This window comes from Chanos chanos, chromosome 3, assembly GCF_902362185.1.
Source record: "Chanos chanos chromosome 3, fChaCha1.1, whole genome shotgun sequence".
Classification (NCBI taxonomy): Eukaryota; Metazoa; Chordata; class Actinopteri; order Gonorynchiformes; family Chanidae; genus Chanos; species Chanos chanos.
In genome coordinates this window covers 15228485-15250846 of record NC_044497.1, presented here as the reverse complement: position 1 = coordinate 15250846, position 22362 = coordinate 15228485, and the positions used below count along the sequence as shown (strand labels likewise).

The 22362-nt window shown below is 38.9% G+C and overlaps 1 protein-coding gene across 1 annotated transcript; it reads left to right on the top strand.

The window, feature by feature from the left end:
• Positions 1-10562: 10562 nt before the first annotated feature.
• LOC115806743 (NXPE family member 3-like) lies at positions 10563-15575 on the top strand. The gene is made up of 7 exons (XM_030767607.1): positions 10563-10574; positions 11332-11703; positions 13372-13781; positions 13876-13946; positions 14272-14475; positions 14869-15209; positions 15381-15575. The coding sequence occupies exons 1-7, from the start codon at positions 10563-10565 to the stop codon at positions 15573-15575; spliced, it is 1605 nt and encodes a 534-aa protein (XP_030623467.1).
• Positions 15576-22362: the final 6787 nt, after the last annotated feature.

Below are 22362 nucleotides of genomic sequence, written 5' to 3'. Positions count from 1 at the left end.
TAAAAATAATGCAGACCGTATGACATGTAGTGTTGTATCTTCAGTGAAATACGTGGCTCTAGATCTCTCCGTGTTTGTGACTGGTCATCTGGTGCCAACACCACCCCTTTTATGTGAACACGCTCAAAACTAGATTGAGAAAACCTGGGTTGATTCAACGACTTCATGACATCGCTTCGTGACATCACTTATTCGAGACCGCACTTATTAGGCTTTGTCAAGCCAGCTAACGAAAACATACCCTGGGTATGTGGAACTTGCTTCGTAGTACAGGCCCCTTGTTTGCTTTAGAATTTATCAGAATCAGAATCAGAATCGCTTTATTCGCCAAATGTACGATGTACACAGGAATTTGACTTGGTGATACAGCACAGTGAAAAAGACAACAGATCACCAGGATTAAGCAACAGAGAGTAAGAAAAAGAGAGCATCCTAAATAAAATAACCGTAAAAAAGAAAATATATACTCAAGTAATGAAAATAAGGATGGGTTGTTGAGGAAAGTGATGGCCTTGGGGAAGAAACTGTTCAGGTGTCTGGTGGTCCTAGTCCTGATGGAGCAGAACCTGCAGCCTGATGGAAGTTTCCTGATGAGGTAGTGAGCCAGGTGCGGTGGGCCCCCCACTATCCTACTAGTCCGCTTCCTGGATCTGGTATCGTGCAGAACACTCACAGGCACCTGTTCCTGACCTGTGAGCCAGCTGGCTGTTCGCACGATGCGTTCCAGTCTGTGTTTGGTGTGGGCAGAGGATGTGGGGTGCCACACAGTGATGGGGGAGGTGAGGACACTCTCGATGGTAGCTCTGTAGAACTGGGTACACATTTTTGAGGAGATGTTCATCTTCCGTAACAGTCTGAGGAGGAACATTCCCTGGTGGGCTCGTTTGATGACCTTCCATGAGTGTGTCTCCCATTTCAGGTCATTGGTGATGGTGGTCCCCAGGAACACAACAGACTCCACCACCTTTACAGCTGTGTTGCTGATGGGTAGTGGGGGCCAGAACACTCACAGGCACCATCAGGTCCTGGGGCTTTCCCAGTATTCAGCCGTGTGAAGAGCTTATAGATGTCCATCTCTGTGAAGGTGAGAGAGAATGGAGGGGAGGGGGGAGGCAGACATTCCACAGCTAATGGCTCCAGATAATATTCCTGAGATGGGGTGGGGATCCTGGGGGACATTACCTAATAATTAGTGGTTCCATTGGCAATATCAAATTAACAGTAGCAAACATATATGCACCCAATGAGGACAACCCCACATTTTTCACAACTTTTTTGCTCAGCTTATGAACTTCTCTGACACAACCATCATTCTTGGAGGTGACTTCAGTACAATTATGGACTTGAACCTCCACCGCTCAAACACGACAAAATTCTCCAGACCAATGAAATCTTCAGAAACACTGCAACAATACATAAATGACTTTGGTCTCAGTGACAACTGGCGACTACATAGCCCCACCAGCAGAGAATATACTTATTACTCTCCACACCACAATTCACTTTCCCCGATCGATTACTTCTTAATAAGCAATTCTATCATATCTAACACAGAAAATGCAAAGATTAACCCAATTATTATTTCTGACCATGCCCCAGTTAGCTTCAAACTCATAAACTAAATCTCCATAAAACTACAGACTAGATGGCGCTTTAACATATCATTACTGCAAGACTCAGGATTCGACACATACCTGATACATCCTTTATTGAACTGAATGACTCCCCATTAACCTCATCTACATTATTATGGGAAACAGCTAAGGCAGTATTAAGAGGAAAAATCATTTCATACTCCACTCACAGAAAAAAGAAAGAACAAGACTTGGGAAAAAAAAAGCTTGAGCAGAGAATTGGTGAGTTTACTCTGCTTATAGCCGAAAATCCATCAGATGACTTTCGTAAAGAACTCATTGAAACCAAACACAAACTTGATACCATCATAAATAAGAAAACCCAGTTCCTTATACAGAGACTCAGGCATAACCATTTTGAACAAAGTGACAAATCTGGACAGTATCTGGCAAATCAGCTAAAAAGACAACAAGAAAAAACAATCATACCAGTCATTAAAAACTCTGAAGGGAAAACGGTGTCCACTCCAAATGATATCTCAACAACTTTTCAGTCCTTTTATAATAACCGTTACAAATCCAGCTGTACATGTGATCCCTCTGCAATTCAGACTTTTCTTGACAATATCAAACTCCCCAGGCTAAATAAAAATCAAGTAATAAATCTAGATCGACCACTTTCATCTGACGATTTTAAAAAAGCACTGTTTTCAATGCCAAATAATAAAGATTTGGTTTTGGGGATTCATTTCTCAATGGATTAATATTTTGTACAACTCACCCACAGCATCAGTAATCACGAATGGTATAATTTCACAACGTTTCACACTTCACAGAGGTACAAGACAAGGATGCCCACGCTCACCCCTACTATTTGCCCTGTTTATTGAACCCTTAGCAGCTGTAATCCGCCAAAACACCCAAATCACAGGTATCACCACTCTGAACACAACCCAGAAGGTCAGTCTATATGCAGATGACCTATTATTATATGTACAAAATCCTCTTACATCACTCCCAGCCATTTTCAATCTGATTGGGACATTTTCCGCCATCTCAGAATATTCAATCAACTGGTAAAAATCCAATATTCTCCCAGTTAATCAGGACCAGTGGAATGTTGTGACACCCAATCTCTCACTTAACATCCCTACAAGTAACATTCGATATCTTGGCATTGATATTTCCTCCAACCTTTCAGACTTGTTTGAATTGAACTTCATACCAATTCTTAAAACCACCGAAAAGCATTTAAACTATTGGAATAACTTACTGCTCTCACTTGCTGGCCACATAGCCACATTCCTACTTTTTTTTTCTTACTTTCTCTCTCCCCTTTCTTCCCTCTTTTCCCCTTTTCCTTTAAATGTTATCTAAATGTTATCTTTCTGCTTCATTACTATCACTATATTATTATTATTATTATGATGATGATGATGATGATGATGATTATTATTCTTATTCTTATTCGTATTCTTATTATTATTATTATGATTATGATTATGATTATGATTATTATTATTATTATTATTATTATTACTACTACTATTATTACTACTACTATTATTATTATTACTGATTTTTCCTCACTGCTATCACTTATGGTTACTCAGTGTTACCTATACCGATGATGATGATGATGATGATGATGATGATGATGATGATTGTTGTTGTTGTTGTTGTTGCTGTTATTGTTATTACTGATGACTGAAGATTCTTCTTCTTCTCCTTCTTCTTCCTCCTCTTCTTCTTCTCCTTCCTCTTCTTTTCCCCCTACTCCTCCAACTGGAACATAATGGCTCTGTGACAGGATCAATGTGATGTTTTGTTCTATGTTATGTGTCCCATTTGTGTGTGTATGTATGTCTGTATGTATCAACAGTAAAAAAAAAAAAAGAGATGGGGTGGGGTGGGTGTAGGCTGGTTCTCATGATGTGATGGGCGCAGTATGGACTATGGGCCATCAGTGTGTGCGAAAGGCAACCTCTCAAACCTAGTGTAACAGGTGTTGAGGTCATCAGCAAGTCCAGGGGATGGGGTGACTGCAAGGCTTTTCTTATCGTAATTTGTGATTGTCCCGAGTGTGTTCCAGACTGCTGCAGAATCGCTGGTGCTTGAATCATGCTCCAGCCTGGCTTTGTATTCCTCCTTGGCAGATTTGATGGCTTTCTTGAGGTTCTGTCTAGCCAGCCTGAATGTGTCCATATCACCTTCCCTGTATGCTTGTTCTTTTTGATGCTAGAAGTCTCTAAGCTGTTTGGAGAACCAGGGCTTTTGATTACTGTACCTAATGACGGTTTTGGTTGGGAGGCAGGCATGCTCACAGAAGTTGATGTATGAACATACAGTGTCAGCAAGTAAGTAGTTGTTGTACCCAGGGCCTCTCAGAGACTCCCAGTCAGTGGATTTCATGCAATCCTGAAGCATGTCAATTGCTCCTGGAGTCCATCTCCTTACTGTGATCCTGGTTGGTTTAGCCCTCTTCAACTGCTGTCCGTATGTAGGAACCATCTGCATTATGCAGTGATCTGAGTGACCAAGCGGTGCGCGGATGGAGTGGTATGCACGTTTTATGGTGGAGTAAAAGTGATCCAGTATATTACCCTCGCACATGGTGCACGTCACCAGCTGATTGTAGCTCGACAGTTCTTGCGAGAGACTACAGGAGTTGAAATCACCCATGACAAGAACTACTGAGTTTAGTCTGGAATTTTCCACCGAGGAAAGTTACTCAGCCAGCAAGTGTTGTGCTTCTCGAACGGGGGCTTGCGGGGGGATGTAAAGACCCATGAGAATAACAGATGAGAATTCTCTCGGAGAGAATAGGGCACTGGCTCGCCGACCCCTGTAGCGCCGGACCTTTTGCTTGGCCTGTCCAGTTGTCTGTGGGGAGTATGCAAACACAAATGACCTCCGATGGACTCAAAAAGGACAGAGGAGAAACAATTGGCAATAAGTCCCTTATATTTTGCAGCGTATTCTGATTGTAGCTGTACCGCATGTTGTAGAAAAAAAAAAAGTAATTGAACACACAAAAAACACTCAAAAAACTATGGTAGAGGGAGCACTGAAACACCATGGCTACGACTTCGGAAGGCGGCGAGCTGTGTGAGTTGTGTTTTAAAACAGTTAATGTCTATCTAATTTATGAAAATTTACAAACTTGGCTACTACTTTCTGTACTGATGGTATTGTTTGTTTTACCTGGCCTGGGGCCTATACAACGAAGCACATTCAATATAACCAGGATATCTTTTCGTTAGCTGGCTTGACAAACCCTAGCAACTGCAAGTGGCCTGGGAACACAACAAATGCATCACGTAGCTATGTCAGACCAACAGCCACCTTGCGAATTGTACGGATGACCGTGTTCTTGCTTGTGCTCTCTGCACCACCCACAGCATACATAAAAGTGCCTGTTGCAAAAAGACGCAAGGCAATGCATACAGTCTGCAGAACTGTTAGCTCGCGACTTCGACGTGTCACTCTGGCAACATACGGCTCAAGGAGCCAACAAAAATAAGCAATTCCCTCTGCAGAGAATCGATATCTTTCATTTAGATGCTTGTCTGGGAAAGCCAAAGGGTTTTGTCTATCTGTGAAAACTCTAGCCATCCTGAAACCCTCTCACCATCTGCACACCAAGGGTTTTTGTTTTTGTTGTTTATTTGTTTTGTTTTTCTTTAAGGTATTTTATTATTTTTGAATAACACAAGTACAAAAGGGAACACATAGTATAAAAAGAAGAAAGAAGAAAAAAATATACATTTTAACAGTATAGTTTAGGCTGGGGGTTATAAGAATCTATATAAAATTTTTCAATAGAGTACAAGCTGTTACAGTTTTAATTGCTTTTTGTTTTGGAGAGTGCTGAATTGAATAGATGTATTGTTTGAACTCTTTGCTAAACGCAATAAAGTTTCTTACCTGTAAATTTACATGAATGGATATGAAATTTGGCCGTTATAATACTAAGGTTAATCATGTAATCCACACACCGAGGTCCACGTGATCTTCCAAGAACGTTTTGATCCGTTGTGTCGAACGCAACCTGCTCCGGAGCTGTTTAGGTCTGCAGCATAAGGTAACATGGCATGTATCCCGGTAAAAAGTAAATCACTGTCGTGCCACTGAAAACTCAGGATTAATCCTGAAGTTACCTCTCTAACCCACAAAATCGTGCTTCGTAGTTAAGTCCCCTGCTGTCTGCAACGGGTTGCGTCTCCTTTCTTGCGGCATCGATTGGATTGTTGATATTATCGATTTGTTGTGAATGTTTATCATCATTTTAATGTTTTTTGACACTCTGTTGCTCTTTATTCTTTATTAGTTAATGTTCACAGTGCTTTTTCTGTGTACGTAGCCTACCTGTTCCTCCTGTGTCTATGTAGTATTACCATAATTGTGAGATATGCCTCACAGAGTTGAACTTTGTGCTCTTCCTTATCTAGCGGTGATAGGCAAGATAAATTACAAGAGCTATCGCTAACATGTGATTGTCTGGAAGCTGGAACAAGTCTCTGAGGAGAAGGACGAGAAATGTCGTCATGTCTTAATATGTTCATAGACCATTGTTCAACTTTGTGCCAAAAAAAAAAAAGAAATATAAAGGAAACAGTAGGATTTCACAGCGTGGCGATGTGAGGTGTGGTTAACTATCGACACTTTTTTAATGATGACAACATGTGACTATTTGCAAGATGAAACTAGAAACTAGAGGAGGATGAAGGTCGTTTTTATTTGACGGCGGATGAGTATATGGTACATGCACTCATTAAGGGCAAGTCTTAGTGTAAAGGTCATTTAGGGCGTAGACCTATACGCGAAGAGAGGACATTGTCACAGCAATACAATAAGTTCTAACGTCAGAAGAAATGATACAGTGCACTATAGGTCTACTACAAAAGGGATTCGCGGATTAACCAGTCATAGCATATCAAAAGAACATGGGCTGTGTTATTTTGTCTTCATGGATTTATACATAGGAATAGGAACAGGAATATTTCGTTTACTAGCCCCGGCGGACTACTAGGGACCCCGAAATAGGCCTGCAAGATAAATCTGCTTCTAAGCTCAGAATAAATCAGTTCTTCCCTCTACAAATCGTTAAATTTCCATCTTAAACGAAACCCTCCTTTTCCGTTCTAACCAACAGTTAAAAAGGCACTAGGTATGAGTAGCCTAGCACTTGTCTAGGCCAACCACAAGACATGGATAGTTTTCAGAACAATGAAAACAAATTAGTGAAATTTATTTTTCAGGTACATGGATTATACACTAATCGTCATATTGCATTGGAAGTTTCATTGCGTCGGACATCAACTTGAGTCATATGCAGATTCTGGGTGTTCTTCCATCCAAAAGGAGTTTAAACGTTCACGTTTTTTCTGTTGTTTGCATCCACATTGTGTGGTGTTATATAGCATAATCTCACTGTAACATAGCCGTATTTTATAGCAGCTGTTGTACGTGTAATTTGTGTGAAGATAAAAGCTCAGGTTTTGTTATCAGTATTATCAAAACTGAACAAGAATGGATTTGTCATACATTGTTTCAGTTTGAAAATAGGCTCCTCTCAGTGAAAATGCAATACGGTATCAGCCGTTTTCAGCGCTGCTGAAACCTCCATAAAAAATTGTGAATGATGAGGGTTGTCTGCTCCGTAAATAAATAAATACAACCAAAAATGGTCAAAAGTATGTCAGCAATATTGCCAACCTAAAATTATAAATAAATAGATTAAATTAGATTGGGCTAAACTAATCAAATCGAATCCAATCTAAATAAAATAAAACAAAATGCCTTCGACGTACAACAAACATATTAAAACACATATGACAAACGTCAAATATGTTTCAAATATATATTTAAAAGTATTGAAATCCTCAGTCACATCTATTTGGTAAATTATCAAATTTTTCCGGAAAGCCCTGGCGCGCGAGGAAGTTCACCGTATTCTCTCTCCAGATCCCTCAACGACTAATGTTACGCTCCTGGCCAACTTGTGGGAGTCGTTACGCCATCAACTGGGAGACAGTGTCCGGCAGGTTTTCCAAACATTGCCAAGTGACAACTGTAGGTACTCTTGTGGACGCCCAGTGAATCCGGACGCACCGCTACCAGGATACGAGCCCAAAGAAGTCTCCACACAGCGGTGGCGTTTTTTCCGCTGCGCGACCCGAGCTCCTGCTACTGTATTATTACAAGTTATTGTACTGGATTCTTTTTGGTGTTGAAATATGTGGAAAGTGAAACTACAGCTTCCAGTCTGTCACGATGGAAATGTTCCTGGTAGCAATTAACCTTAAAAGGTAGCCTACGTTAAGATTGGTTATTCAAATAAAGCCTAATTCTGACCAAGGTCATGTGCAGATTAAAGATTGCGGAGTTCAATGTGTAGCAGTACTTTGATTTCCATGTTAAATACATTTACCAATGGGAAAATAGAACGATTGTATTTAAATAGAATATTTTGTACTTTTGCCATAAATGATGAAATCCATTAAACAGCAGGGAAAAGGCTAATTGCAGCGCAGTACTGTACTAAAGAAAACATTTATCATTCAGAAAAAGGGAAATTGCTTTAAACTTTTACAATCCATTTTTCTATACAAAAAAAAAAAAAAAAATGCACCCAGGCCTACGTATTAATTACAGTAGGAAGCCCACTATAAGACTGTTGAAAATTCAGACAACTTGTCTGTACTAGAAAGTTTGCTGAAATTTACTCTTTAAGGACAATAAATATTTCAGTGTCCAATTAATTTAGAGAAATATAGGCATCATAGATAATGTTGCGACCGATTTGGGCGCTTGAGTCAAAATAGGGCCCAGCTGTATCGGCTACCTGGTCTTTACCCTTATTAACAGATGCAAACAGTAAGATGTGGCTATACTTACCTGGCACCGTATGTGACAAAGTAGGCTTAATTCAGTGAGAATTTCTAGGGGTTAGCAGGCTTCAATAAACTACACGTTCTTATTCGGCTTCAACCGATGTCACTCCTAGATCAGTCAGTTTAGGCTTTCTCCATTCCGCGAGTCTGGCACGTAAATAAAGCATGGCAAACACGATTTATTGCCTCACCAGCGACCGTGTACTCAGTTTACAAGGATAAATCGATAATTATGCAGGAATATGAAAAACTGAGAACCCCTGTAAGGGCTAAAAGTAATGCGGTCAACGAAGCCTATACGAAAACGTGTTGAAAGAAACAGCACACGGTTTTAGGCCTATTTCTTGAACTCTAGCTACGATATCGGCAAGCACTAAATATTCCCCTAAAATTGGAACCTCGGTAATTAACACTACAGATAGCTTATCAATCAGCGATGTTTAATCAGTAGCCTAGCAGCAAACAAAAATAAAATGAATAAATAAAGATAATAATTTACTACACTTTATATATTTTATTTTATTTTATACTTCATTACTCTGACTTAGACCTATTCATTTTCTCTACAGACAGATCCCACTGATTGGCATCTTGGCAACAGGGAAATATACCGCAGTTTAGGCTACAGCCTCATAAATCAATTGTTAGTTCATATAACAGCTCATCTCCTGGCCGAGGTGCTCTCAGAAAGTAGAGAGTGTGCCGCATCCACAGCCGCAGCCTTCTCTCTTCCATTTCATGTGTTTTTATCGCGTATTTCAGAGCTACGGTTACGTCACATAGGCCTACCTAAAAAAAAAAACATATAATGTGGAACCACGGACACCACAAGCTAAGTCACCTGTTCAGTCATTTACTACTTGATAGGACCTATTCCTTTCTTACGCATCTCTGCTGCAAAGACAGCTGTGTTCTGTTACGCCTGCAGCTGTTGAAAAAAAATTATGCTCAGCAGTAACGAAGTTGCTTTAGAAACGGAAAATGTCATTTAATTCATGAGATAGATCATCATAGCTCTTCAGCAGGTTTATGTCTGCACACCCCTTTGTTGTTTAATAAGCACATAGTGGAGGAGGTGATATATTATTACAAAAGTAAGTTCACCATTTCAGGAAAATACTGAGGTGCTTGTCAGAGTCTGCGTCGAAAATAAAACGTTACAACTGCGTTGAAACGGTCTGCTATTGCTTTAAACACATCTTCGGTTTGCGGTAGTTTTTTTCGGGAGCAATATCGAGTCATTGCTTTCTATTTGATTGCTCTTCGCAGCCCATGCCGGCGCCCTATGTCATATCTGCGTTTTACTTACGTGTTTCTTTCCGCATCTTTCATGTGAGCGCCTCAGTTTGGGTTGAGAGAGCCTGAGTTGATTATTCTGTAGTTTATCCGTATGGGTGTAGCCTGAACAGGAATGTCTGGTTTAGTGAAGCCAAGGAGAGGAAAATGCTATATAGTTTCATTTCTTTGCGTAGAATTAAAAGACGCATAAAGCATCTTGACATGTATGTGTCATTTAGTTAATGTTTAGTTAATGATTTTACAAAGCATTGTGGGAAATACGACGCTAGGAAAGCGCAGGTAGGGATACATTTCGGATACAGCCAAAAAATGCTGTTAAACGAAAAGAAAGACTTTTTTGTCAGGAAATAGATACACAGGTTTTTATCTGATATTTTTTGTTGGGGCACTTGCTCTCCATGCATCATATTTGAACGGAATTTGCAAACTGTTTTTTCTTCCCTTTGAGTATTGTATTACACCGCTCTTAGACTACACGTCGTCTGTCAAGCAACATCCTGGACTTCCTGCACAGCGATCAAAATAATGAGTTAAAGAAAAAAAATAAAATGTATTCTCCAGGTACGTGCATTATTAAGTAAACATTGTATGGAATTTAACGTTTCATGGTGCTGACCGTGTGATATAGCAGTTTATAGCATTTGTGGGACAAGTATGTTTGTATAAACATAAAGACACTTGTTACTGTTATCAGTAATTGAACTGAACGATAATGTATTTCTCATACATTGTTTCAGTTCGCAGGCAAGGACAGCTTTTCCGGATTGTTCTTATACTTGCATGCATTGTGACCATGTTGTTTATGGTGAGTTAATATGCTTCAAAGCAAAGATGAAACAAATCAGATATTGGAGCATAATTGTTCATTAAAGTTATTCATTAAAATGTTTGTTAAAATTATTGTCTGCAACACTAAACAAATTATTTACTGTAATAAAACTGTGCGAATGAGCAAGATGTTCAGTAACCTTTCATGTTTAGTAGAGGCTAAAAAAACACCCCGTTTCATGCACAGTCTAACAAGTCACATTTTGTTTGGGCAGTCAGACTTTTCCAGCTGTATAATTATCGGCTGTGTGTGTACATGCCAACTTTGACTTCTTCAAAATCTTAAACTGGTCATCTGTTCAAACCAGTTTTGTGAAAGACATTCATTCTGAACATTCTGACACTTTAGAATCCTACAAAAGTAACAGAAATGTGTGCTGAAAACAATAAGACTTGGCAGTTACTCTCACAGAATGTAATAGAATCCAGCAAACACACCTCAAGAGGGCGAGGTTATCCGGTCATAACTGACTAAACAAAGCAATAGTGCTTATGAGTATCATTCTTTTACTGAGGGGCATGTCCCACAAATATACAGTAATAACTGCTGAGAAATTTTGATATCAAACAGTTTAAACCCACATAACCCATATATTCATTCAGCTGTTGGCAAAGTGAAGTGATATGTCTTTTTGCCAATTTTCCATGTTCTGTCCTATATATTTTTTTTGGGGGGGGGGGTGTTTTCAGAAACATAAATGAATTGAGAGAAAGTTGTTAATGTCCTATTCCAGGTTGTGTGGTACATAGGTGAAGGCAAACAGTGCAAAACATTCTCCCTCCCCAGTCCATTAAACTCACATCACAATGGGAAATATGTCAGTACTGAGTCTACACCTTCTGAATCTGCTGACACTGGATTCAGCCCTGAAGAATGGGCCAGAATGCTGAAGGCTCTGGACTGGCCAACTCCAGATCAGCCCATCACAGACATAGCCATGACCACATGCCCAGCTTGCTCCACATTCTCCATCCTGGGACAGAAAGAGAAGTACAGAGTGGGAGATGAATTGTATGTCCATATAGTAGCAAAAGACCATAATAATACCGCAAAACGATATGGAGGTGACTTTTTTCTGACAAAGCTTTATTCATCTGAGCTGAAGGTATGTTTATACATTACCAGTGTCTATAAAAAAATCAGTCTCCTTTTGAAGTGTCTTTTTCATAGTTACACTTAACACCCTGAAGCTTTTCTTTTAAATTGTAACTATGTATGTGTCAAGATATGTCTCCAGCTCACTGAGTTAACACTTTACAGAGCCATCTACTTTACCACCACAGTATTTGTAAAGTCTTAGCCAGGAATGGATCTCTGCTGTAGTTGTTTTAAACAGGTACAGTCAGACTAGCTTGGAATGATTTTTCCAGAATATTTTCCCAGACATCAGTAAAATATATTTTGCACAAAGCTATATCTGAGTTACATTAGATACTTAATTGGAAAGCCTTAATTTATTGTGAGAAGCACTGTTTTGTATAAAATCATAGAATCATATCATACATAGAAAGTAATTCTGATTCAATTCATACCCCTTTTGCAGACAACAGAAGTGGTGATGTAATTCCTGAATTTTTTGCATCATTTTTCTTGTGTTAAAAAAAGTTGTCAACGAATACTTTCCATTACTGTTTTCACTGGCAGCATTAATAGTAATCAGGTTATGCCACACATTTATCAGTTGGAGCCTGTTGTGGCACTAAAAGTTCAACTTGTTTTCCTTGCTTCTCAACAGCATGTTTTGTTTGTCCTCAAGTATTTTTTTTAGTCATTCATCCATTTACTTTTTTCCAAGATAGGACTCTAGGAGGAGCTGCACAGTTAGGAGGACACAATAATACTTGTGACTATTCTGACTGGTGTGCTGTGACAGAGGTGTCCTATCAGAGGATATGCATTTCACTTTGAACTGTATTTCAAAATTATTTTATTGCACTGTTGTTTTGAAGCAACATCATCTTTGAAACCAAAACACTTCCAAAAGGCTGCCCCTTTTTTCTGTACTGATTCAGTCTTAATACCAAGAGAACTCATTTCCACCTATTTTACTTTTTTATTTAACACAGACCATACAAAGTACTTGCTGGACAATTCAAATACCCAAGTGGGATGCTCTTGACTATTCTCTGTCATCACCTCAGTCAGTACCCCCCAAAAAATCTCTGTAATCTGGTTTTCAAACCTGCCCTGGGCAGGCTGTGTCACACAGTTGACTTGAATGAATTCAAAGGTTGCTCATTAAGGTCACAGAGATCATTCCTTGATACTCCACTCCTTTATTTCAGACTTGTTTTTAAGGTGCAAAATGCCTGTTTGAAATTCACAGCAATCAAAACCAACAGAAACTTCCAGAGAACAGATTTATTCACATTATGTAGGGAATGAAGCACAACAGGTCTTTTGCTGTATTCATACTTAAATAACATTATGTGGCCCACGTTTATCCTTCCCTCGTATTAATACCTTACAATATGTTTTTAAATAACTTAAAATCTCAAATTCCTAACTTTATTGAGAATTAGATAACTATAGTTCATTAATATTTTGAATTTTCTTGTTTACATTTATTCATTTAGAAGACACTAAATAAATACATTTTCAAAGGCTGGTTTACCTAAAGATTTAATTTTTTCAAGTCAAGTTTCAAGGGCTTTTATTTTGATTTTCTCATTTGTTCAAAATATGTGAAGTTGATTTCGTTTCTAATTCCATGTCTATTGGAATAAATAGTGTAAATGTAAATTGAAGTAACACATCTTTGTTTTCGTCCAAGGCCAGCGTGGTTGGGGAAGTTTTGGATCATAGGAATGGGTCCTACTCTGCACGTTTTCTTCTCCCATGGGAGGGTGAGGCCCAAGTGGCTGTACGTCTGGTCCACTCCAGTGAAGTGGTCCAGATCCTAAAAAAGTGTCTGAATTCTAACTCGATGCGCCGCTTCTATTATGGTTATTTTGAAGCTCCTGGCCCTAATGGGAAAAGAATAAAAGAGACTGTGACCTGTAATGTGAAGTGGGGACAAGCTGATAACTCAAGTACAGGAACCTGCATTTATCGGGACCCACGGACAGGGGATGAGTGGCAGTGTAAGAAACCCAAAAAGCTGTCCTGTGATGCGTGGGTATACCATAGGGGTGGAGGATACAGGAATCCCCTGACTACATTTGAAAAGAAACTCTTCAACGGGTGAGGATAAGAAGGTTGTTCAGATTCGAGGAAGTCAATAGCTTGAGTATGAAACTAAATTATAAGTGAATGTCTCTCTTACTCTCTGGCACAGGGCTCTGACAAACAAAGGCATTAAAGGGGATAATCGTATCTTGAATGTTCTTCCCTCCAATGTGAGAATTGGTATGGTTATAATTCACTGTCAAGACTTTTTCACTGAATTAGTCCTTGACAGAGGATGCAGAGGAACTAGAACTGAACCAAAATAACATTGTTTCTTAATATTGCAGTTCTAAACAATAGTATATGCAACGCAACAATATAGTGGATAAATAATGAACATATTAGGGGGTTTTAACCTCATTTATATTGTGGCTGCTTGTTTCTGTATAGAAATTGCTACTTGAATGATTATGCTATTACAATTACAATATGTGACAATTTAATATCATCACACCTGTATGATATATGTGATTTTTGCTCTGTTTTCTGTTCTCTTAAAAACTAGGTGCAACAGAGAAATGCAAACCTGGAATGCCAACACCAGTTCCTGCAGGATTCTATTTGGAAGACGTCTGGACATCTCGTGTGTGTAACATTCATCACTTCAAGTCTGCGGACATGGAGAAGTGTTTGAAAAACAAACTAATCTATATGATGGGAGATTCTACTACGAGGCAGTGGTTTGAATTCTTTGAAACTATAATTCCATGTAAGACATTCAGTTCCAGCTGAAGTAAAAATTTAATTTAATCTCTCTCTAGCACCTAGACAAGTTCATTAAAGACATCGTTATATTAAACTATATTATTCATTGTACCAGAATCTTATATCTCTTCTAATACCATTTACATATAAAATATTACTACTTTTGAGGGATCATAAGTAATTCTACATTATGGAGAAATCTTGTCTGATTCTCTAATTCTGTCTTTGCAAGTAATACCTTTTTTTTCCCATCAGATGCTTCAAAAAGTTTACTCAGTGATTCTGTAGTCCCTGCTTTTCTTAAACGTGCCTTCAACTGCAGGCAACTTAGTAGATGATACCAAATCAATCTTGATAATTCTGACCAAGCAGCAACATATCTGCCTTCCTCCCTCAGCCCTTAAAAGAGTGAACATACACACTGACAAGAAGCTTGGTCCTCTTATGGCAATTCATATGAAAAACAATATTGTTCTGAACTGGAGAGCTCATGGTCTCCCGCTGAGTTTCGCTAAAATGGCAGTGGCTGATCTGCACTACATAAGCAATGAGATTGATGGCATGGCTGGCGGGCGAGACACAATCATTGTTTTCGATATCTTTGCGCACGTCGTGTTTCACCCACTGACCTTTTACGCTCACCGAGTGTCAAGAATACGCCAGTCTGTTATAGCACTGCTCAAGCGGGCACCAGAGACAAAAGTGATTATTAAATCTGGCAACACAAGGGAGACAAAGGTAAGGTGGTGCTCAGCATGATTCAGACAAGTGCTGAGATTAACCTACATTGTGTTTACACATTTGGGAGTATTGTTATTGAGAGTGTTGGGTTTCATTTCATGTAATGTTTATTCAATATTCATCTCTCTTCATCTTTTAATGTAGTTCTGCATTTCTGTTTTGTGACAGGATGTAATTGCAAATGACTGGTACTACATGCAACAGAACATAATTATGAAAGAAGCATTCAGAGACCTACCCGTGATCTATATGGATATTTTTCAGATGACTTCCTGCCACTATGCCAAGGAAGATGTCCATCCAGCACCTGTTATTGTTGCTAATGCAATTGATATCTTTCTTTCATTTGTCTGCCCTGTTTGAGATGCCTTTTTTTAGCAGAGATTTTAAATACCACGGCTAAATCCCCTCCCTGACCTTTATATGACAGATCATGTCTAAAGCAATTTAATAGCAAGAAACATTTTGTTTTTTGAAGCTGTGCATCTTGTCAGAGGTCAACTTATGACAGGTAATTTGGGTTGTCAGTTCAATGTCAGATGGTTCTGTTTGTTATGCACCATGTTGTGATGTTGATATTCAGACAATAAAATGACCTCTACGATATTTAAACCAACTCTGGCATATGTGTACTACTTATGAAAGAGTGTTTCATGTGAATGTTTTATGAGGAGGAATTCAGCAGTTTGTGTCATTTTTCTTATACAGGCTTGAACTCGTCCTAATTGCTTATTCTAATTGTTAATTCGACCCGGTTACACGAGGTAACGCGCCATTTCCCTTCGTTGATTCTTCTCTGCATGGAGGCAATATGCTACACACAGTGCATGAAGGTAAATGGAGTGTCTGCATCACGCCTTTGTCACGCTGCCATTCGCCTTAGGCTGTATCACATTCAGTTTTACTCTTAAATATATGACCTTTATGTGTTTTTGACTCTACCGCGTCCTTGCGTATTTTTGAACACTTTTTTTATTTTAGGGATAATAATGCACAAGATTATCACTGATAAATCAAGTAAACCACGAGCACTCTGTGAGAATTATCACGATAGTGGGCCAATTCGGCACTGTAAGTACACAAACGAGCACACGATGGCTCTCGTCTTGCCGCGCCCAGCTGTTAACGAAGCGACGGAAATGCAAGTTCAAACTCGTATGTTCAGGAAAAAAGAAGCCCTACAAGCCGTGGCATTAAATAAAACTCACAGTCATAAGGTCGAATTCTGGACAAAAGATGTTTTTATTTCGAGGGAAGATTGTAATCACAGAGTACACACATTGTGATGTTGTGAGACGTTGAATAGTACGACGGGGTGTGGAAGGTATGAATGCACCAACCCTTCTCTTCAAGAGGAAAAATGCTTAAAGATCACGGTTGGGTAGTAACGGAATACATGTAATCGGGGTTACGTAATCAGATAATAACCTAACCCTACCTTAACTCTAACAAAATATAAGTAACTATAGTCAGCCCAGATTACATTTGGAAATAATGTGCAATTAGATTATAGTTACATTGTCTAGGATTACCTGATTACATTTTTGATTCGGCCTACGTCTTTAAAATTTGGCAGTTTTAAAATCATGAAACTTTTTTCATGATAATAGCGAATGCTATTAACTCATGAAAAGCGCGTCTGCCATACGGGGTTTCTTAGACAAGGGCTCCACTTTGTGGCGGGGTGGGGGAAAGAACGGTGTTGAGTCAAGATGGAAGGTTCAAGCAGCAGCAGCCCCTCTAAAACAGCTTACCATTCCTGGGAATATCGCCATCACTTCGACTTCAAAAACGTAAAAACGTAAAGAAAAGAAACAATACAGTACGCCTGTAGACATTTATGCCAGCATATTTTTGTAAGGGCAATTTGATTTGACCAATTCTAAATGCCGAAAATATTCTACTGAATATCAAAGTAAGTTACTGCTCTCAGGTTACCAGGTTGCCAGTTTTGTTAATGGTGATTTAACTAATATTTGTTTTTGGGGTTTTTTTTCTAAATGATGATTTATGGATAATAGAATTTTTATTCCTTTTTATTTACATTGAAAATGGAAGATGAACATGTTGAGCAACTGCTCTTATTTGCTCCTCCATGTGGCCTTTAGTTAAAAAACAGCAGCAGCAAAAACTCACACAAAAGAAACAGTATCCCAGATGTTGTAGAATACACACAGTACACCTGTAGTTTGTGCCAGTACTGTTTTTGTAAAGGTAATTTGATTTGTCCAACTGTAAATGCTAAATATGCAAAATGTATTTTATTTGCACTGAAAATGTTTTGAAACTTTTAAAGAGAAAACATAATAATATTTGTAGAAATCAAATTTTTGTGGTTGTGTCCATTTTTTTAGTGTAAGGTGCAATATTTTCAGTGTTTGATTTAGAAGTAATTCAAAACTAATCCAAAAGTATTCAGATCAGATTACATTTTTTTTTTTGTAATCCAATGGATTACGTTACTAATTACAAAAACTGCCATCTCATTTGTATTCAGTAACTGACTACATTTCAAAAGTAATCTGACCCAACCCTGTCAAACTTTAATACAAAAATTTGCTAATATTTTTAAAAAGCAAGGCATCCAAACTTTCAAGAGAACACAATCAGAAATCAAACCAAAAATAAGAACCTAAATCTTCCTTTGAAAAAAGAACACAGGGTTGCTCTCTTTGCATCGCAAAACCTTGCTATTGCAAAAAAGAGCATCATGTTGCTCTCTTTATGTTTGTAAGTTTCATGGGTTGGAGGATTTAAGACAGAAATTCCTTTGTTAGCCCTCTCTCATTTTGCCTAGCTGTACAGATCACGAAGAGCACAATGGTGGGACTGCTAACATATTTGATATATATGTGAGTTTCTCACTAATATAAATAATTATGCCGAAAGTCTTAGTCTTGTTTAAACAATCTGTGGGTTAACCAAACAATGTGTATTGGTAGATCGCCTACTCTGACCTAAGGAAATAATTTTCTACATCATAAATTAGGCCAATTTTCATGTCACTGATACTCAGATACAGGGCAGAATTTAATTCAAAACCTGGACCAGAATCAAATTACAAAGACAGTCAGAGTTTGGTACATGGGTGAAAGTCTATTGTAGTCAAGGCAGGAAACCAGAACCAGTAAACAGATTAGGGTGAGAACATGGGAACAGGAATAATACCAGGGGCCTGTACTACAAAGCAGGATTTGTGGGTTAGCGAGGTAATGTCAGATTTAACCCTGGGTTTCAAGTGTCACGAAGGTGGTTCACTTTTTACCTGGGTACATCACCATGGTAACTTATGCTACACACCTAACCTGCTCTGGAGGTTATGTTCGAGATAAGAGATTAAAACCTATAAAAGCACCACCTTCTGAGCAATCAGTTCTCTTTGAAAATGGTGTCACCATTCTTGAAAGATCCTGTGGACCTCAGCACACAGATTACACGATTAACCTTATCATTACAATGGCCAAATTGCATACTCATTAATGTTCTTTTTTTCCTGTGAACAGTGAATTTGTCCTCTGCATTTAACCCATCAAACACACCAGTAGTGAACACACACACCAGACACAGGAGCAGTGGGCAGCATTCCTTGGGGAGCACTGGGGTTAAGTGCCTTGCTCAAGGGCACACAGCCATGGATGTTGGGCCTGGGAATCAAACCGGCAACCCGCCAGTCACAAACCCGGTTCTCCAACCTTTACACCACGGCTGCCACTTGGTTTTTTTTTTTTTTTTGACAGGTAAGAAACCATGCTTTACTTCATTTAGCAAAGAGTTCAAATAAAACATATATTCAGTAAAGCACTCTCCAAAACAAAAAGCATTTAAAACAGGCACAGTTTGCACTACATTAAAAAAATTTATTATACGGTTCCTCAGAATGCTGTAGAAAACTCCATTGAATTGAATGGGCCGCCCCGACGTTTGGCGGTCCGATATGTACTATACATTATCCCTCACTTATATAGATCCTTATTCTCCTCAAGCGTTAAACTATAAAAAAAATCTATAAATCCAATAAATAATGAATATAAATCTAAAAATATCTTGAGTGTATCTTGAGTGAAATACGTGGCTCTAGATCTTTCCATGTTTGTGATTGGTCATCTAGTGCCAACACCGCCCCTTTTATGTGAACACGCTCAAAACTAGATTGAGAAAACCTGGGTTGATTTAATGACTGTGTATGAATGGTAAAATTCACAGCTCACATTGCGTGTGTGCGTGTGTGTGTGTGCGTGTGTGTGTGTGTGTGTGTGTGTGTGTGTGATCACGGATAAATCTAAGGCAAGTTCTCAAATGGAAAATGGAAGGAATTATGTATCCATATGATATGTAATTCTTTCCATATATGACCATATACCCATAAGACACATAACTAGTAAAATATAACTGAAATTTCAGTGAAATTAAGGACTTGTGGGTCAGGAAGCACAGGAGTTGACCCTGCAAAGCCTTGCAGTTGAGTCCATCAGCCAGTTTTTCACACTTTGGGAACGCTTGTCATTTCAGACATTACAGACCGGCTACAAGGTTGGTATCAGAACCTTGAAAACAAGAAAACACTTCTAGGTTAGTAAACCAAATATGACACAATGTCATTTAATAATTCTTACCATTGCTCTGCAATTGGGTAATTTGTAAGCTCTGTTTTAAAATACGAGGACACCAAAAGCCTCAACATCTCTCTCTCTCTCTCTCTCTCTCTCTCTCTCTCTATATATATATATATATATATATATATATATATATATATATATATATATATAAATAAAATCTATCAAGATGAATTTTTATGCTGTATGCACCCATGGTGTTATGTGCTATAATTTCACTTTGCCATCTCCATTTGTAACAGGAAAGCCCCTCAAATCTTGTGTGTTAGTGTTTTTTTCTTTTTGTTTCCTCACTGTTTATGTGAATATATATATATAAAAAAAATGCCAGCCCAGAAGGCAGACACCAATTCCAGCAGGAGGAGGGGGGGGGGGGGTTCTCTCTTGAGCACCTGTATGACTTTGTATAGCCAAGTGATGGTTTGAATTGGAAAAGCTCTCTGACTTGATGGCTTGAACAGAAGATGACTGTCTCTTTTTCAGTTTCTTAGCCCTGAAATGGCTTAGCGTGCACACACACACACACACACAAATGCACACACAGTCTCCTTCCTGAGCTTTTATAATCTGGCAGTGGCTACATTGCACTGAATAATTTATGAGATTGACAACGTCGTTGGTGGATCAGACACAGTCATTGTCTTTGACATCTTTGCATATCTTGACAGCTCCAGTCACAACTTTGCTTTGATATCACTCTACTATCTATTCACTACTAAACTGTGATGTTAGTACATTTCTGTTAAGGACACATGTTCCCCTATTGTCAAAATCCCTTAAAAATCCCCCAAAAAACCAAAAGAAATGGTTTGGGCCCACCACCTGTCATCCCATACTTGATCCCATTGTTTTATCTGCTCATCATCCAGCCGGTTTGGATTTTTTTTTTTCACATCTGGCTCTGGTTCCAGTCTCTCTTTGCCAGTTTTCAGGCTCTCTGCCACTCCGGGTATCCGTGGAGATATAGCCTTGAGGCTGCTGGTGGTTCCCCTTTAGCTCTCATCTTTTTGACTTTTCCAGTTTGCTGGTATGTCCTTGGAGACTCTCACGCAAACTCTGCCGTACCCTGAAATAACCTCAGGTCAAGCAGAGGAGTTTTGACAGGCTGAATGCAGCCATGCACACAGTGCAAATAGTCAGTGAGGGCAGCATTCTCTGATTTGGACATTTCCTGGTCCATTCTGAGACTTTTTCTGACAATGGGAAACTAATTATAATCTTGCACGGACAGGAGCAAGTGGCAAGGCAGAAAAAACCCTCAAAACTGCCCTGTGACACTGAAAGCACAGTAGGAATCCCCTGACTGTCGCAAGAAAGCTGTGGCAGGTTGAGGATGTTTGAGGAACGTAGTAGGTGAAATATGAAACTCAGTTATACATGAATTTGTGGTTTATTCTCTGTCAAAGGATGATATGACCAACAAGAAGTAGCCATTGAGGTAGGATTAGCATTCAGTGTCATAGCTCTAACTGAATAAAGATGTTCCTTTTATGAGCTATGGCATGAATAAATCATCATACAGATGAGAAGCATAGCCCTATAATGGCAATTAACAAAAGCTGTAATGATCTCAAGAGGACCACCAAGCAGAGGTTTCAGCTAAAGCTGTTCTTGAGGTTAATCTGTCTCTCTTGAAACAGTATCATGAGATCACATTATCTATCTATCTATCTATCTATCTATCTATCTATCTATCTATCTATCTATCTATCTATCTATCTATCTATCTATCTATCTATCTGTCTGTCTATCTATCTGTTTGTCTGTCTATTTATCTATATATCTATGTGATCAGACACTGTGTACTGTGAAATGGCAAAGATTTTACAACCATCCTCAAGCAACCACACCACGCACATGGCACTGTATCAGTAAAAGAAGCGTGTTTTTGGTCGCAATTTATTTATGGAACAATGCTATTAAAAGCATGTGCAGACTTAATTTTGGATCATAAAACTATCAAATTAGCTGATCAATATAACGACATACATGTCATGAAACAAATAAAAATGATGCCTCCCCCTTGTATTCAGTGCAGGAGAACATTAAGATACAACAGTCGAACAGTGTGCCCTGAACAATTGTCCGAACAGCTGACAGCTACTGTTTATGTAATATCAGCGGTCAGCCTGCGGGATAAACACGCAGGTGGCGCTAACGCACATGCGCGGAACACATTCAACAACACCATCAGGACCAGAGAGCCTGGGAATCTGGAGCGACGACACACAGAAATGCCTCGAAAAAACAACTCGTCAGTATTTGTTCATTCAAGATTCTGTCATGACGGAGGAAAGTAGGTCTTTTTCACGATTATTTTGAAAGCTTGAACGAAACAAACGACACTGGCGAGCCTGAAAACGATTTGTACACACCAGTGACAGCACCGTGCGGAGGGCAAATTTCGTATTATCATCTTGCGCTGGTGCAGCAATATAATTAAAAGAAGAAAAGGAAAAAGACAATTGCGAGTGCTTTTCCCTCATTGCTGAAATAAAGAGGTTTCATGTTTGAAAGGGTCGCCTCTGCTTAGTGGG

What these genes read in the sequence shown, in the direction of transcription:
- LOC115806743 (XM_030767607.1), top strand. An exon ending in GAAAAGAAACTCTTCAACGG is followed by an intron (nt 13,782 to 13,875) that starts GTGAGGATAAGA and finishes TCTCTGGCACAG; the next exon opens with GGCTCTGACAAACAAAGGCA. An exon ending in CTTTGAAACTATAATTCCAT is followed by an intron (nt 14,476 to 14,868) that starts GTAAGACATTCA and finishes TTCCTCCCTCAG; the next exon opens with CCCTTAAAAGAGTGAACATA.